The following is a 15,423-nucleotide window of genomic DNA, read 5'->3' on the forward strand; positions in this document are numbered from 1 at the left end:
AATCCACTGGTGAAGTGGGAACACTGTAGGGTGTTTAGGTCGTTTTCTGCACGAACACTGTTAACGGGAACACACATCCTGACAGCTGGTTTGAGCAGCGAAGACGTGTACTTTCTGTGTCGATCCCTGTAGGGTTTTTAAATTTACGTTTTTGTGTACAGTATTATTATTTCTTTTACATAGTTTAGCCTTCGACTGTTTTCCTGATGGCGACGGTGGAGGAGCTGAAGTTGAGGGTGAGAGAGTTGGAGAATGAGCTGATAAAGTGTAAGCAGAAGCAGTGTGCCGCGGAAGATGCTCACAGTCAGGCACTAAATAGACCGAAAATTGACAAAATGAGCGCTGAAGTTGTGGATTCCAACCCGTACAGGTAAGTTTGTTTTTTAAATGTATTCATTATATGGTCTTTTAATTGATTTTTGTGTAGACGGCTCACTATGTTGAGAGCCGACGCCTTCCTGTGAGTCATACACCACAAGCTAATCTCAGCTGTGTTTTTATTTTAGTCGCCTCATGGCTTTAAAGAGAATGGGCATCGTAGATGATTACGAGGTATGTTCAAAGTTGTTCTTTTTTTAATACTGCACGGTTTCTGGTTACTCTCCCTTCCAAGAGTTCATATTTCATATTAAACAATAAAGAAAAACTGCTGTTACAACATTAAATTACCTTTATCTAGCGATATATGTTTATAGAAACCCAAACCCGATATTCATAATAGCATGATTACATACAGATGTTTACCTACACTCATTATGGCCATGAATGTCGTGGTGATTTGGGGCTTTTATTGATTTCTTTGATCTGTTCTTTTTCTGGGGTGGAATGAGTAAGATACATGTTTAATCATTTACAAAACAAAACTTGGGTTCATAAGATTGAATTCATGTTGGATTTTGTCTAATCCACACAGGTTCAAAACATACATTAAGTAAATAAATAAGTACTACTAGTACTAATACTTGGTTAAATGTCTTTCTGCCAGTTGAACCTCAGCTAGGTTTTGCCATAACTCTCACTGGATATTTGGCCACTCTTAACAGCCGTTAGGCATAGTCCACTAATTTTAAATAGAGAGACAGAAAAGAGTTTATTTTAAACATGTGTATATATAACTAAAACGTTTTGAGCACGGTTGAGTTCGGAGCTTTGGGAATGGCTGTTCCAGCAGCCTAATGTTAGTTCTTTTATCCATTCCAAAACCAGTTTTGATGTGTGTTTGGGATCATTGTCCTGCTGGAACACCCAATTTTGTCAAGGTTCAGCCATCTAGCTGTTGATTTGGGGTGAAGCTGAAAAGCCCAAACGTAATGACATTCATCCCCAAGATGAGTGTATGTAAATTTCTGTTCACAACTGTAGCTATCAAAGCAAAGTTGGAGGCTTTTGTGTTGAGAAATGTGAGTAATTATTGTTTATAAACTTGTTGACAGAGAATTCGGACATTCACAGTAGCTGTGGTTGGAGTTGGGGGAGTTGGCAGTGTGACAGCTGAAATGCTCACTAGATGTGGCATTGGTAAGGTAATAGAAGCTTTCATTATCTTTCACTTTTACTTGATTTAAATTTAAATCCATGTCCATCTGTGCTGATTTTACTCTTACCGTGGCTTGTTCTCATTTTGTGGCATCCCAGTTGCTCCTTTTTGACTATGATAAAGTAGAGCTGGCCAATATGAACAGGCTGTTCTTCCAGCCTCACCAAGCAGGCCTCAGCAAAGTGGAAGCAGCAGAACACACACTCAGGTACACTGTTGTTAACAGACATCCACTTTTCCACCAAAGCCATTCAGTTTCTTTCAAATATATCTAACTTCCCTTTTCCCCAAACAGAAACATCAATCCAGACGTGTCATTTGAAACCCATAACTACAACATTACTACGATGGAAAATTTTACACATTTCATGGATTGTATCAGGTTAGGATTCATATTGTATATTTTTTGTAGTTTTCTTCCTTTTTCCCTTTTTTGCACCAGCAAATAACTGTGTGTTTTCAGTCATGGAGGGCTGGAAGAAGGAAAACCAGTGGATTTGGTCCTGAGCTGTGTGGACAACTTTGAGGCCAGAATGGCCATCAATACAGTGAGTGTGTATACAAGTCAATGTCACAAAAAAAGAGATTTAAAAAAAAAAAAATACATGTAACTCTTACAAGTTGAATTCATTTTGGTGTTTGTTTCAGGCCTGCAATGAACTAGGTCAGATCTGGATGGAGTCTGGTGTCAGTGAAAATGCTGTGTCAGGACACATCCAGCTCATCATTCCTGGGGAGACGGCCTGCTTCGCTGTATGCTCACACTTAAATAACAACAACATATCTTTGCAATATGATGACGTCCAGCTCTTACAGAAAAATGTAGTTGCATTCTAAAACCATATAACACCCTCTCTCTTAGTGTGCTCCTCCACTTGTGGTGGCAGCCAACATTGATGAGAAGACCCTAAAACGGGAGGGTGTGTGTGCTGCCAGCTTACCAACAACCATGGGTGTTGTGGCAGGTCTCCTTGTGCAAAATGTCCTCAAGTAGGTTTATTTTCATGTTTTTCTGGGCAGGTTCAAATCTAAAAGTGTAAAGTGAAGTTCAATATTATTTATTAAATGTTTTGTCTTCCAGATATCTTCTGAAGTTTGGTACTGTTAGTTATTATCTTGGCTACAATGCCATGCAGGACTTCTTCCCTGCCATGGCAATGAAAGCTAACCCCCAGTGTAATGACCGTCACTGCAGGAGACAACAGGAGGAGTACAAGGTGTGTGTGTGCTCACTGTTTGCTCATGTAACATGATTCCAAGACTGATTAAAGTCCCATTCTTACTGCTTTTATATAGTGTTAGAAAAGCTAACCTTACTCACTTGTTTTCTGTTCAGAGGACAGAAGCAGAGCGGCCCAAAGTGGAGGTTGTACAGGAAGAGGAGGAGGTTGTACATGAAGACAATGAATGGGGTGAGCAAAAGAAACTTGTACAGTGTCCTAAATGTAACATAGTTTTTGTGTTGTTGTTTTTTTGTGTTAATGTGTGTTAATATACAAAAATGTGGTGCGCAGGTATTGAGCTGGTATCAGAGGTGACTGAAGAAGAGTTAAAGGCTGCTTCAGGTACTGTGCCCGACCTCCCAGAAGGCATCACAGTGGCTTATACCATTCCAACTGAGGTTAGTACGCTTTAAGATACCACAGCTTTGAAACTAGGAGCCCTGTATGGGTAGACTCATTAATTTTAAAAAAATATACTGACATTTATATCAAATACTTTTTTGCCTTAAGTAATAATGGTGAAGTCAAATATTTACAGCACTAAGTGACTTTTAGTGACTCTTCAGTTTTACTTTCATTCCATACTGCTTTTAAATGAAATTACTGTGGAGAGTACTGTTGGGCTTGAAGATCATTTCTAAAAAAAAGCGGCATTTTGTTGTAATGTTTTAGTGTTTGGTCTTGTCTATGAACCCAATTCAACTCATTGTTTTCTCGTCTTTGAACTAGGAAAAAGCAGATGGCGAGACAGTGGAGGAGACTGAACAGAGCCTTGAAGAATTAATGGCTCAGATGAAAAAACTGTAGGAAACAATCTGAAGGTGCATTTCTGCTGTTAATATGAGACTAACCTTTTCCTGCCTGTTCATTCCAACATCATTGTGAAAATGCTAATTGCTGTACGATACAACCAGTTAAAGAATGAGTTCATCTAACCGCTGAAGACGTGGAATGCAATGCTGCTTGTGGTATTTCACACGCGGGGGAAAAAAACCACACACAAAAACATCAGATATGTAATTTGCTGACATGGTAAAATGTTTAGCACTTGAAATGGGAACATTTTCTAATTACATATCAATAAACCTGAAGATATCAGTTAGTGTTTTGCTTACCGAATGTGCGTCCCAACTTTTCAACATCCACAAAAAAAGAAGAAATGTTTCCTGTAACATCACAGAACAATGTTCAAGTTGTCTCAATAAAGTATTTATTAGATGGACATGTTGGACTTTATTTTTATTTTCCTATACAGCTTTTACAGATGTTATTAACATGGTATTAATACATGAATAGATGCAAGCAGTAAAACATTTTGTATCTTGCAATAGGTTTTGGTACAATGTGTCCCTTTTGGCCTTAATGTATTGTACCTGAAGCCTTATATGTCACAGTGATGTCTTTGGTAAGACCCTATAATTATTTTGAATAAATGCATGTGCACTTAATTTTGCATAAACACAGCCTTAAATCAGCTACAGATAATGATTCTTCAGACATGTGTTTTACTTAATGGCCCAAGTTTTCCTTCCTCAAAACACTGTTGGATATGCATTGTATGTAACAAACGTTAAAATATATATATAAAATTCATAATGTAAACAATGTATATTTAAAAACAAAGTGCTGGGATCTGACAGTCGTGTTAATCATCATCAGGAGAGTTCACATTCTAATGTTTCTTCTTCTGCACGTTCTCACTAACGCCCTTTTGTACTGGGTGTTTAGCATGATTCACACGGAACAATTTGAATGCCTAGATTGAAAAACTAACATTTCAAATGTGAATATAATAATATAACCTGTTGTACCATACAAAGTTGGTCATAATTAAGCATGTTTTTATGGCTGGAGTGACTTCATACCCACAAATAAATCTAGGCTAAGCTGAAATTTGAGTTTAGTGTAGTGTAGACCTGAGTTTAAAGCCTGTTAAAGAACTGATTTCTGAAGTGTATTACACATGACTGCATGCAAAACACCACTGGCAGATATGCAGGTTTTAAACATGAATACTGTAAAGTTCACATTCCTTTTGGCAGGTACAGTATGTACCTTCACCCACATGTGATGACTAAATTTTAAATTAGTTTTGGTGAAATCAAAGGATTTCAGTAACACTGTATAATAGTTAGAGCTGTCCAAACAGCCATTACTAATCAGCTGCAACCCTAAGCAGGGTCACCTCTGAGCATGTGGGAGGGGAGCAGGTCCTCTCACACTAAATGCGTCTCCGCTGGAGGAATGGCGAGATGGGGCGTTACCACACACTAATGATGGCTCTGCCTCTTTGATCTCCATTGCACGCTTGTAAAGCTCTGCTGCCTTCTCGAAGTCACCCTCTTCATAGCTAGATTGAAATGTAAATTAAGAAATAAAATTTATAACGTAACCAATAACATATTATTCATAATTAAACTTTTGCTAAATCTCACTCACTAATGTACCTTAGCACAGCCAGGTTTTTGAGAGTCTCCCCAACCCGTGGATGAGAGCGACCCAAACTGTCCTCGTAGATTTTCAGTGCTCGTTCATAAAGGGGCAAGGCATCGCTGTGCTTCTTCTGCCAAAGACACAAAAGAAATCACAGTTAGTTTTGCTCTGCATAATCTAAAATGTTAACAGTCAGTGAGATGACAAATAAAAATTTATACAAATCATTTAAATTCACTGGTTCAATACAAGTTAAATATGCTTATTATAAGTAATTTACTTGCTAGCAGAGGTAACTGCCCTTGCCTGCCTTTATTTACGATTACTGTTTTACATACTCATTCTATGTGCATCATAATATGTCGAAGGGGGGAAGAAAATTGTACTTTACATTTATTAATGTGAGAGTAAAAATGTAAATATATCATTTGATAGGATCACAACATAGATAATAAACATAAAGTTCAAAAAATTTAACCAGCTGTGTCTAAGATGCGGTACTCAAGAGTAGTACTCACATGCATTAGTAACTGTAAAAATCCCATATAAGTCATCATCTTTATTTATAAAGCAACCACAGCTGATGCAAAGCGCTTTACAGTGTTACTAGATAATATAAATACATATGATATAAATAAAAAACATAAAAAAGAAAAAGGCCAGGACAGGGGTTATATGCTCTCTTTTACGATTTCCTGTTATCAGTCGTCCAGCTGCAGATGTGAGAGCAATGACTGACTGACTCCCACATAAAGTGACATGCAGTAGTTCAGACGGGATGAAATAAAAGCATCGATCACTGTTTCAATGTGCTGTGTAGAAAGAACTGACTGACTTTTAGGGAAAAAAAAAAAAACTGACTGACTGTTGCCAATCGCCTTGATGTATAATGTATAAGAAGTACTTTAATTTTGTGAATAAATGTTCATAATAATCTATTTTGATTTACATTTTCCTTAATGTAATGTTTTGAAGTCGGATATAGCTATTTTTTCTTAAGTAAGATGATCCCTTTTTTTTATTGAGGTATGCAATTCTGCAGTGCGCAGTTGAGACAACAGAAGCAGGGTAAGTCTCACCAGTTGGCAGTAGATTACTGCCAGGTTGACCAGTGCGGTGGCTACACTGGGGTGCTTGGGGCCAAAACTTTTTTCCCTGATTTCCAGCGAGAGCTCATAAAGTGGAACAGCCTTCTCTAGTTTCCCCTGAACAAAACACATGAAGTGAAATCATTTGCCTAATTCAAGATAACATCAACAGAAAGTATCATGTGAGTGCCATTTGTCTTACTCTGCGTTTATAGAGCATGGCGAGGTGTTTGAGTGTGTATGCCAGAGAAGGGTGGTCAGGAGACAAGGCTTTCTTGCGGATGTCTAGAGCCCTTTCATACATGTCCTCAGCTGCTTCATATTCTCTCCTTTCAGTGTGCAGTGCAGCCAGGTTGTTCAGTGACTGAGCACAGTCCGGGTGATCAGGACCGAGGACCCGCTGGCGCATCTCCAAAGAGCGGGTTAAAAACACCTTGGCTGCACTGGTGAGGGCAAAGAGAAGGATTTTAGTTGAGCTGATGGAATTTAAAAAAAACACACACACACATATTACTGATCATTTGAAGTACAGGTACTAGACTGGAACTATACACCGAGGGCATTGAGAATCTATAATATTATAAAGCAAAATCTGTGGACATGCTAGGTGCTGTTTCCTTACTCTAGGTTGTTCTGGAGGTAATAAAGAACACCCAGTTCATTTAAAGTTTTGGCACAGTCTGCAGAGTCTTTTCCTAGGGTCAGCTCTTCCAGCTGCAGGGCTCTGCGCCTCAACAAACTGAAGCCATACTGAAAGGAGGAGTAGATAAAAGACATCCAATATCTCTTATTAAAGGAGTATGACTAAGTGTGTAGGAATCTGAGAACGACACTCACCATATGACCTTTCTGTCGAGCAGTTTTCTGACGGATCTTCACAGACCTCTTCCTGAGTTTCTCTGCTTGTTCATACCTGAACAAAAGCACCAGATGTTAGCTCTTAAATGTGTTTCTTTAATTGGATCCTGACTTGTCAGAGTGTGATTTAGTCCTCTGAATTTTTTTAATAATCACAACAGCTGGTGTTTGTCTTTAATGAAGATATAGCCTGACTGAAACACCTGCAACTATTAACGGCAATTTCATAACATTAGCCCCAAGATAGTCCTGTTTACTTGTTTTGCTTCTGATAGAGCATGGCGAGTGACTCCAGTTCTCGAGCCACACTGGCATGCTCGGCGCCGTAGGCATTCTCGCTTATCTCAAGGGCTTGCTTGTACAGCTGCTCAGCATTTCCATACTTCTTCCATTGGACATAAACTCCAGCCAGCTGGTGCAGAGAGCGAGCTACACTGGGATGGTCTGGATCCAAGGCTGTCTCTCTAATCTCAAGAGACCTTTGTAAAGGTGCTACAGCCTAAACAAATAAAAAATAAACAGAATCAGACATATACACAATTACCATGAGCTCATTCTTAGCAGGAAAAAAAAAGACTAGACTTCTTCAGACAATGTAGGCAAAATTTAAGCCTTTTAAGACTAGGCAGGAAAAGATGTGTGGTGAGGAATAAACATAGTGTTTTTAATATTACAACCATTCACCCTACCTGACTAGGGAGGCCCAGATCTTTGAGGAAACGTCCCAAAGTCTCATACAGATTTGCGAGCCTGGTCATGCTGTCTTCACTCTCGCAGCTCTTCTCGTAGCGCTTCAGAGAGTCAAAATACTCGGTGGCCATGGAGCTTTTGTCTTTGCCGACATACTGCCAGTAGGCCAAGAGCTCAGAGAAATGACCCCTAAAAAACAAAACACACATCTTTGGCAAAGTAGCTGAAGAAATGCATCAGGCTTTGTGACAACGCCTCGTATGTATGCATGCTTTCAGGCAACACTAACATGTACCTCTTGTAGAGATTTTGAGAGACAAACAAGTTCAAGAGGCTGAGCTGCAGTTTAGGTTTGTCCTCCTCCTGCTGGAGCAGCCAGGGAAGTTCATCTGCGACACGCCACGTCACTCGATCCTGGCTAAAAACACACACACATATAGATTGATATGAGTTGTTCTGACAGAGCCGTGTGATTTGTGTGGATCTCTGCAGGACCTGAGTTGCTGGTTGAAGTAATGAATTAGTTTCTCTCTATAAGTGGTGGAGCTACTTCCTCCAGTCAGAAACTCTAGCCTCACAGCTTCCCAAGCCTGTCAGAAAAACAGAAAGATGAAAAATGCTAAATTGCAGCCTAATTCTATTATGCATTTTGTTTTTATTGATGCTGTTGTATCATTTTACCGACTAAGAAGCCTAATTACCTGTAGATGTTGAAACCTGATGAGTCCACAACGGAGTGTTACAATGCAGAGTCTGTTCAAGAGGTACAGCAGAGAGGACAGGACAGGCAACTCTACCTCTGGGAAAAGATCTAGTACCTCTGATTCACTCACTCCATTATGGCTGGCACATACAAGGCCCAGTATCTAAAGGCAGACAAAGAACAATCACCTATTCCTCTGCTACACATTGGAAAAAAACATCAAATAAAGAAAAATTTTCACATTCACATCAAAACCAGAAAGGGTATGTGTTTCTCTGATGCCAAATTAAATTACACACATATTTCAAACTAAAAGCAATAAGGACGGGAAAATCTGTGTTTAAGTCACCTCTCTCATAATGTGGCGCTCTCTGTCCGTGCAGAGAGAGTTCAATGTCATTTTGAGTGCCAGGCGGTAAAGTGACATGGTGTCCTGACACTGCAGACACTGCTCCAGGCTCTTCTCCAGCAACCCACAGGATCTACTGTTAGGAAGCAGCAAAACAAAACAAACAAAATCGAAGTTATTCAAAAAGAAAAAAAAAAGGTTACTATTTTGTGAAGCGAACAATTAAAATTAAAATAATTTAAAAGGGTCAAACAGGCTGTCCAACTCTGCAGAGGATACATGCTGGATTTGAAGGTTTTTATTTTTTTTCATTCATTTACTTCTTTATTTTTTTTTTAATAATGTATTTATAATTGTGAAAGCAGAGGTGGCGAACCTGGTGATCATCCTTGCCAGCAGTGTGACATATAATGCATTGCATGTCGATGCACAGCGACAGTGCCTTTCCAGCTTCTTCTCCTGAAACAAAATACACACATTCCGGTATCACAATCTTTAAAAAACAAACAAACATACTGCTGCTAAGGATTTTTAAATGTCTTTGAAGGACCTTGTGAAGGGGTCACAACTGACCTGATCCCTAGTAAGTTTGAGATCCATGCTCTGGCACTCTGCATTGACTATACTCCTGACCTCTCTGGGACTCAGTGGGTCTAAGTGGAGTGTGGGCCACAACCTAAACACACAAAGTCGCAGAAAAGCATATGAATAGCCATTTTGACCAATACTGGGATACTGGGAATTCACCGATTGTGTATTACCTCCAAGCCTGAGGACAAGTCTCTACATTGACAGACACCACCACTCTGACATTGACAGGCAGAGGGTCAATTAGCCACTTCATGTGTTTTTCTGCTTGCTAGAGCAAAAGGGGACAAACAGTAGTACAGACAAAAATATACAGCAGAGAGTAAACCCAGCTGAGTTGAATTTTGAATTTTATATAGTTGTAGAGGCTGTTAACCTGTATTTGGTCAATGGAGTCAATGATGATGATAATGTTTCCTTGATGGCGCGCTGACAGTCTTTCAAGCCAGCGGGGAAACTCTTCTAAGATCTTACTGGGCTCCATGGATAAGCCGGAAATGGACCAGAAGTGCTGCAGCAGCTGTTTGAAAACAGACAGAAATAAAAACTGTTTCTTTCAGTAGTTTAATAATGCAGAGTCATCAGTGTAAGAAAGCATTAACAAGAAGCAATCAGAGATATCCCTTACTTTAACTGTGAGGCGTTTGATAATGAGAACTGGCTCTGAGCTTGTTGAAAGTGGCCGACCAACAAAATGATACAGAAACAAGGTGTTGGGGGATTGTTTCTGCTGGAGCTCGATCCTGAAGAGAATTCAAGACTAATTAGCAAAGCAGGCAAAGCATGCAAAAGGTCCAGAATATTCCAGATCATTAAAAAGAACATACTTGTCCATTTAATATATAATATAAAACAAGATTCTTTTTCCCAAGGGTGCAAGAGTGTTGGCCTGAAGTGATTGGAGAGTTCAATTCAATTCAGTTTTATTTATATTTTGCCAAATCACAACAACAGTTTCTTCAAGGCGCTTTATATTGTAAGGTAAAGACCCTACAACAATACAAAGAAAACAGAGAAGGTTGAACGGTTATAATTACTTTGTAACATTTCTAAATGTACTGCTTAAAAGTTTGGAAACCTATTAAAGACTTACAACAGTTTTATTTAAGAGGAATTCATGACGGATACGTTATAATTAACTGAAGAAATTAGTTCTTACCATTTGGAGAGTAAAAGAGATTTTCCTGAGCCTGGACCCCCAGATACCAGGAGAGGTGGTGTTGGAGGGGGAGCAGCTATCATGTCATTCAAACGATCTATATACTGAGGTCATTGATGCATCACAGCATTAGTAATATCAATGAAAAGTAGGATTTGAAGACAAAATCAAAAGATTGAAGGGATCAGTAAGAACTGAAGTACCTTCTGGAAGCTTAATTGTGAGGTGGTGCCGCTACAAGCCTGTTGATAGGCCTCGATCTGCTCCTGCTCATCATGTAGGTCCCACAGCACATCTCCCGAGTCTTCTTCGCACCCCTCGTCCATCCCAGAGTCCTTAGACTCAACGTCTGCTACTTCAAGACACAGCAACTCCTGGATGAAGCAGGAAAGAAAAAAAAAATCAGACAAAAAAAGGTTTCAGTTTTAATTCTTATACCACAGACTTTAAGCTTTGTGAATTGATAAAAATAAGGATGTTAAAAGACAGTCTGTACCTGCTTGATGATTTTCTCTAGCTGAGCATAAATCAGACTGGCCCCCTCCTCTGCAGAGCCACTATGATCCACTACCTAGTAATGTTCAAAACAGGTTTGGGACAGACACAGTATTAGATTGCATTTAAAGACAATAAACAGAAAAATATCAGCTTTTTCTCCACAGTTATTATTTTATTTATACTGATGCATTGCATGAAATGGGTTGAAACTAAAAAAAATTTTTTCTAAACTTATTAACCATATAAGTACCTTGATTTTAGCAGCCTTGTCTGCAGCATTGACCCGTTCGAGCAGTTGCCTGATGGGTCCATTTAAATTGTGATCTTCTTCGGTCCTAAGATACAGCACCAATGGACGGCCATCTGGATTCTTAACAAAAGCCTCTTCACAATCCTCCACCACAGAGCTACGGCAATGTATTATGCATGAATATTAAACACAAACCTTCGTTAATCTTTCGAGAAAAAAATAATTTGTGTGCAATCTTTATTATAAGGTTATCAATTTCCTAAACTCACCATACCTAGGGACAGTAGATTTGAGAAGAAGAACACACAGAGAACTCCTTTCAATCTCCTGCTTGCGCTCTACAGCGTATGAAGCCGCATTCTCCTCTGGGAAGAAGACATTAAGGTAGAAATGGCCTAGACTCTCACATATTCGCCGCAATACAGAGGTGTGTTTCTGCAATTAAAACATTAAGCACAGTTTTCCCAGACCTGATTAATAATAAGGTAGAAGGTTATAATAAGGTTAAAGGTATTTTTCACAAAAACTGCCATTTTAAACCCACAATCCCACACACAGATTTTCTCAAAGATAAAATCAAGTTTTGTTTTTTTCTTTTAATTTGATTCAATTAAAATTCTATGAGTGGATCTGACTCAATGAAATACAAAATGTCCAAAATTAAAAAGAAAAAAAATCCAAATAATGATTTTACTGGCATATTTATCGAATCATTCATTTTTATCTTAGCTTAGTTCAGCCTTTCATAATATAACGCTACAGTCCTATCACTGTGTTACTTTAAGCCATGTCCAAGAAACAGCCACGTAAAAGTGGGCAGCGTTATAGTGGTACAACAACATCACATGAAAACAGAATATTTACAGTTTTTACAGTGCTCATCTTACCGACCTTTATAAATATATCCAGCTCAGCTTTGGTCTCCTGGGTGAAGATCAAGTAGCAGCGGACTGTGTTGCTCCACAAGGCCTGGGGAACGTGAGGTGACACCTGCAACAGACTCGCCACAGCAGCATCCCAATCATCTGACAAAGACAGACACATATGGTAAAATATACAAGTCATGCCCATGAAGAGATTAGTGAATATGTGCTTCAAAAATACCTGCTTGCAAACAGAATGATGTTAATAAAAAAAATCACAATAACTAGGTCATCTAGAGGTCAGTTTCTCAGAAACACTCTCTTCCCTCTCAAAGTTTCCTTACCTCTGCTCACATTAGCAAAGGGCCCTTCCACATCTATTAAACTGTGTGCAAACTCTGGTCCTCTGAATGTTTGTTGCAATTGCATCATGCTGCCCATAGAGGGCTCACTTCCCAGCACACCGCCAGTCCAGTACTCGCACTGTGTTCCTGTAGCTGAAGACATTTAATAAATCACTGTGGTGTTTTATCATCATATTTGCTGGACAGGAAAACTTATGCAGAACCGATTGATGGCTTAATAACAAAAAGTCCCCAATAGTGTGAATTTTTGTCTTACCAGTGACAGTGGTTTGGTTGTCATCGGAATCTGAGTCATTTGGGTCATAAACCTGGATTCCCTGAGCCTGTAACTGTTGAAGTTTGGCTTCCAAGTCCCTTTTAGCCCGCAGGAGATCCTGTATCTCCTTTTCTTTTGTCTCCCGGAAAATCTGGTGGTGATTTTGCCAAAAGGTTAAAGCTGCAAATGTGAATACTAGAAAGAATGCAATGCCACAATCGTTCTCAAACTGTGAGGCACAGAGCTGTGTCAGGGCTTGGACAACCAGAGCCAAAATTTTGGGTCAACTAAGATGAATGGATGTTATTGTACTTTTATCATACTTTGACTTTGACTTCAAATTTGATCATTTTATGCTTGTTTATTGTTGATGATTGTAAAAGAAAGACATGTGAGGTATTAGGGGGAACTTTCACCCTCTTGTGAAATGAGGCGTGATGCGGTGTACTAGTGCTGTGGGATACTGCAAATTTTAGTACAGATCCGATACCAAACAAACGCAGGGTCAGTATTTCTGATACTTTTAACCTATAAAGCCAGATTGTGTAGCGGAGAGCAATGTGTCAATAAATGTGTCAATAAATTTACAAATTCTATACAAACACATTTTAATGACCACTAAGATTTAGACATTTTCCATAGTGGGCACTGTTTGAGGATGTTTGATCACTAGTATCAATCTGATAACAATACCAACTTTGGTATTAATCTGCCTACGTCTATGATGTACCTTAAACTGACGTTTTACTTTGTCCCTGTCATGTTCAAATGTGGCAGCCCTCTCCATAGCTTGATATTTTGCCTCAAGAGCACTCTCTTTCTCTCTGAGGATCTTCTGGTAGGTCTTCTGCAGAGCCTGTGGTGACATTGAAAATAGCAGCATCCCACCGTCACATTAAATCATCCAAAGCCCACAACTTTTTCAGTGAAGTTAGAATAAGCCTTGTGCATTTTGTTCATTATCACCTGCAGCTCTGCTCTCAGCCTCTTGTTCTCCTCATCCAGCTTTGCTTCCTTCTTTTGCATGGATGAGATCTCGTTGTTCTTGCTGACACGGAAGATTTCGTACTCTTTACGGAGTCTTTCATACTCTGCAGCATACTCTAGATCCACAGATGCTGTGGATTTGAAACTGGCCCCAATCACACGAGGTCCTCGGCGGAAAGAGCTGCGCAGTAATCGGGCTTTGGGCTTCACCTCGACGGGTATCTCACAGGCTTCCCCGCCTTCACCCCCATACCCGTCCTCGATAACCTCCCCTGGGCTCACCATAGAGGATGCGGTGCCCATGGTGGCCAAATAAGTTGGAGAAAAAGAACTGCTCAACTTTTTTCGATGCTCATAGCTGCTCCTGTGTAATAAAAGACGGGGCGGGATGGAGTGTCAATTAAGGAAATCTTTTTTTGATGGTTTGTCACTGGCATTTCTGATCTTTAAGTTGTTTTTTTCCAGGCCGTCTCGTAAAACAACAACAAGCAAAAGGCTAAGCTCTTTCCACAAAAGCAACAGGTAGCATTAGAATTATTTGTATTTATTTATTCATGTATTTATTATTAAGAACTGAAAAAATGACAAAGCAACGCGTTTGCAGTTACTATCGAAATGGGTTTAAGCATACCCGACTAATAGCAACAAATCCAGATGAACTTAGTTAGCTTCGTTAACATTAAGTTTTGGAGCGGTTCAACACCCTAACTGCGTCATTTATTAATGTAAAAACTAAAGCAACGGCACAGTAAAGTGTTTTAGCTGAGAAGAAAACTGCCTACACGCCCAAGTTTGGCAAATGAAGGTTAAACAAATAGCTACACTCACGGTCCGCTCCCCTCACAGCTTCTTCCTGGCTGCCTTGGTAACAAGGAGAAAATACGGGTACCCGCACAAGTCAAAAACAACAGAAGTTTATTCCCCTCAAAGGTATGGGAATTACCCCATCTCCCGGTAATCAAAGAATTGCGTTTCATGATGTAATAAAAGCTGCCCCAACACGTAGTGCTTAAAACATTGTTATTTTTATCATCATCGTCATCTTTTTTGAGCTGCTCCCTTTAGGAGTCGCCACAGTGGATCATCTGCCTCCAGCTCACCCTATAGTTTGCATCCTCCTCTCTCACACTAACCTTCTACAGGTCCTGCTTCTCCACGTCCACGAATCTTCTTTGTGGTCTTCCTCTTTTCCTCTTGCCTGGCACTCCCATATTCACCCCGTACCCAGGAAATACATCATCTATGCCTCCTCTGCGCATTTCACTTTGACTGACCAGGTCAAAGTAGGTCTCACTACCATCTTGTAAACCTTTCTGAAACAAATTACAACATTTTACTTCATGTAATAGGTTTACTTTATAGTCTACATCATCAGGTCTGCTCTTTTAAAAACTGTGTTAAAACTACTCTATCAGTTGGTTCAATGTTCTACTTGTGTCAAATATCAAATAAGGTATTTATATTGTTTATTTTACTATGACATAATCTACAATCACAAAACCAACTGTTCTGTGTGTTTGTCACCATCAAGTGGTCGATTTGATCTGCTGCAAACTTCTTCAATCTTAGACAAATA

At 39.5% G+C, this 15,423-nt stretch overlaps 2 protein-coding genes across 2 annotated transcripts; one reads left to right on the forward strand and one right to left on the reverse strand.

The window, feature by feature from the left end:
* The first annotated feature begins 39 nt into the window (after positions 1 to 39).
* On the forward strand, positions 40 to 3,982 carry uba5 (ubiquitin-like modifier activating enzyme 5). The gene is made up of 12 exons (XM_026179743.2): positions 40 to 370; positions 507 to 552; positions 1,434 to 1,523; positions 1,636 to 1,745; positions 1,833 to 1,919; positions 2,001 to 2,085; positions 2,186 to 2,290; positions 2,400 to 2,527; positions 2,619 to 2,754; positions 2,874 to 2,949; positions 3,052 to 3,158; positions 3,490 to 3,982. Exons 1-12 carry the CDS (start codon positions 207 to 209, stop codon positions 3,565 to 3,567), a joined length of 1,212 nt encoding a protein of 403 aa, XP_026035528.1. The 5' UTR covers positions 40 to 206; the 3' UTR covers positions 3,568 to 3,982.
* Positions 3,948 to 15,096, reverse strand: nphp3 (nephronophthisis 3). Its single transcript, XM_026179740.2, has 28 exons — positions 14,676 to 15,096; positions 13,827 to 14,211; positions 13,591 to 13,716; positions 12,861 to 13,011; positions 12,584 to 12,736; positions 12,268 to 12,401; positions 11,651 to 11,811; positions 11,377 to 11,533; positions 11,125 to 11,199; positions 10,832 to 11,002; positions 10,629 to 10,732; positions 10,098 to 10,212; positions 9,846 to 9,989; positions 9,643 to 9,740; positions 9,455 to 9,557; positions 9,258 to 9,340; positions 8,882 to 9,017; positions 8,531 to 8,695; positions 8,325 to 8,419; positions 8,125 to 8,247; positions 7,829 to 8,018; positions 7,397 to 7,638; positions 7,119 to 7,194; positions 6,904 to 7,031; positions 6,484 to 6,724; positions 6,273 to 6,398; positions 5,208 to 5,323; positions 3,948 to 5,110 (listed from the first exon to the last, which is right to left on the reverse strand). The coding sequence occupies exons 1-28, from the start codon at positions 14,822 to 14,824 to the stop codon at positions 4,942 to 4,944; spliced, it is 4,116 nt and encodes a 1,371-aa protein (XP_026035525.2). The 5' UTR covers positions 14,825 to 15,096; the 3' UTR covers positions 3,948 to 4,941.
* Between the last annotated feature and the right edge of the window lie 327 nt (positions 15,097 to 15,423).

This window comes from Astatotilapia calliptera, chromosome 9 (genome assembly GCF_964374335.1).
Source record: "Astatotilapia calliptera chromosome 9, fAstCal68.1, whole genome shotgun sequence".
Taxonomy (NCBI): domain Eukaryota; kingdom Metazoa; phylum Chordata; class Actinopteri; order Cichliformes; family Cichlidae; genus Astatotilapia; species Astatotilapia calliptera.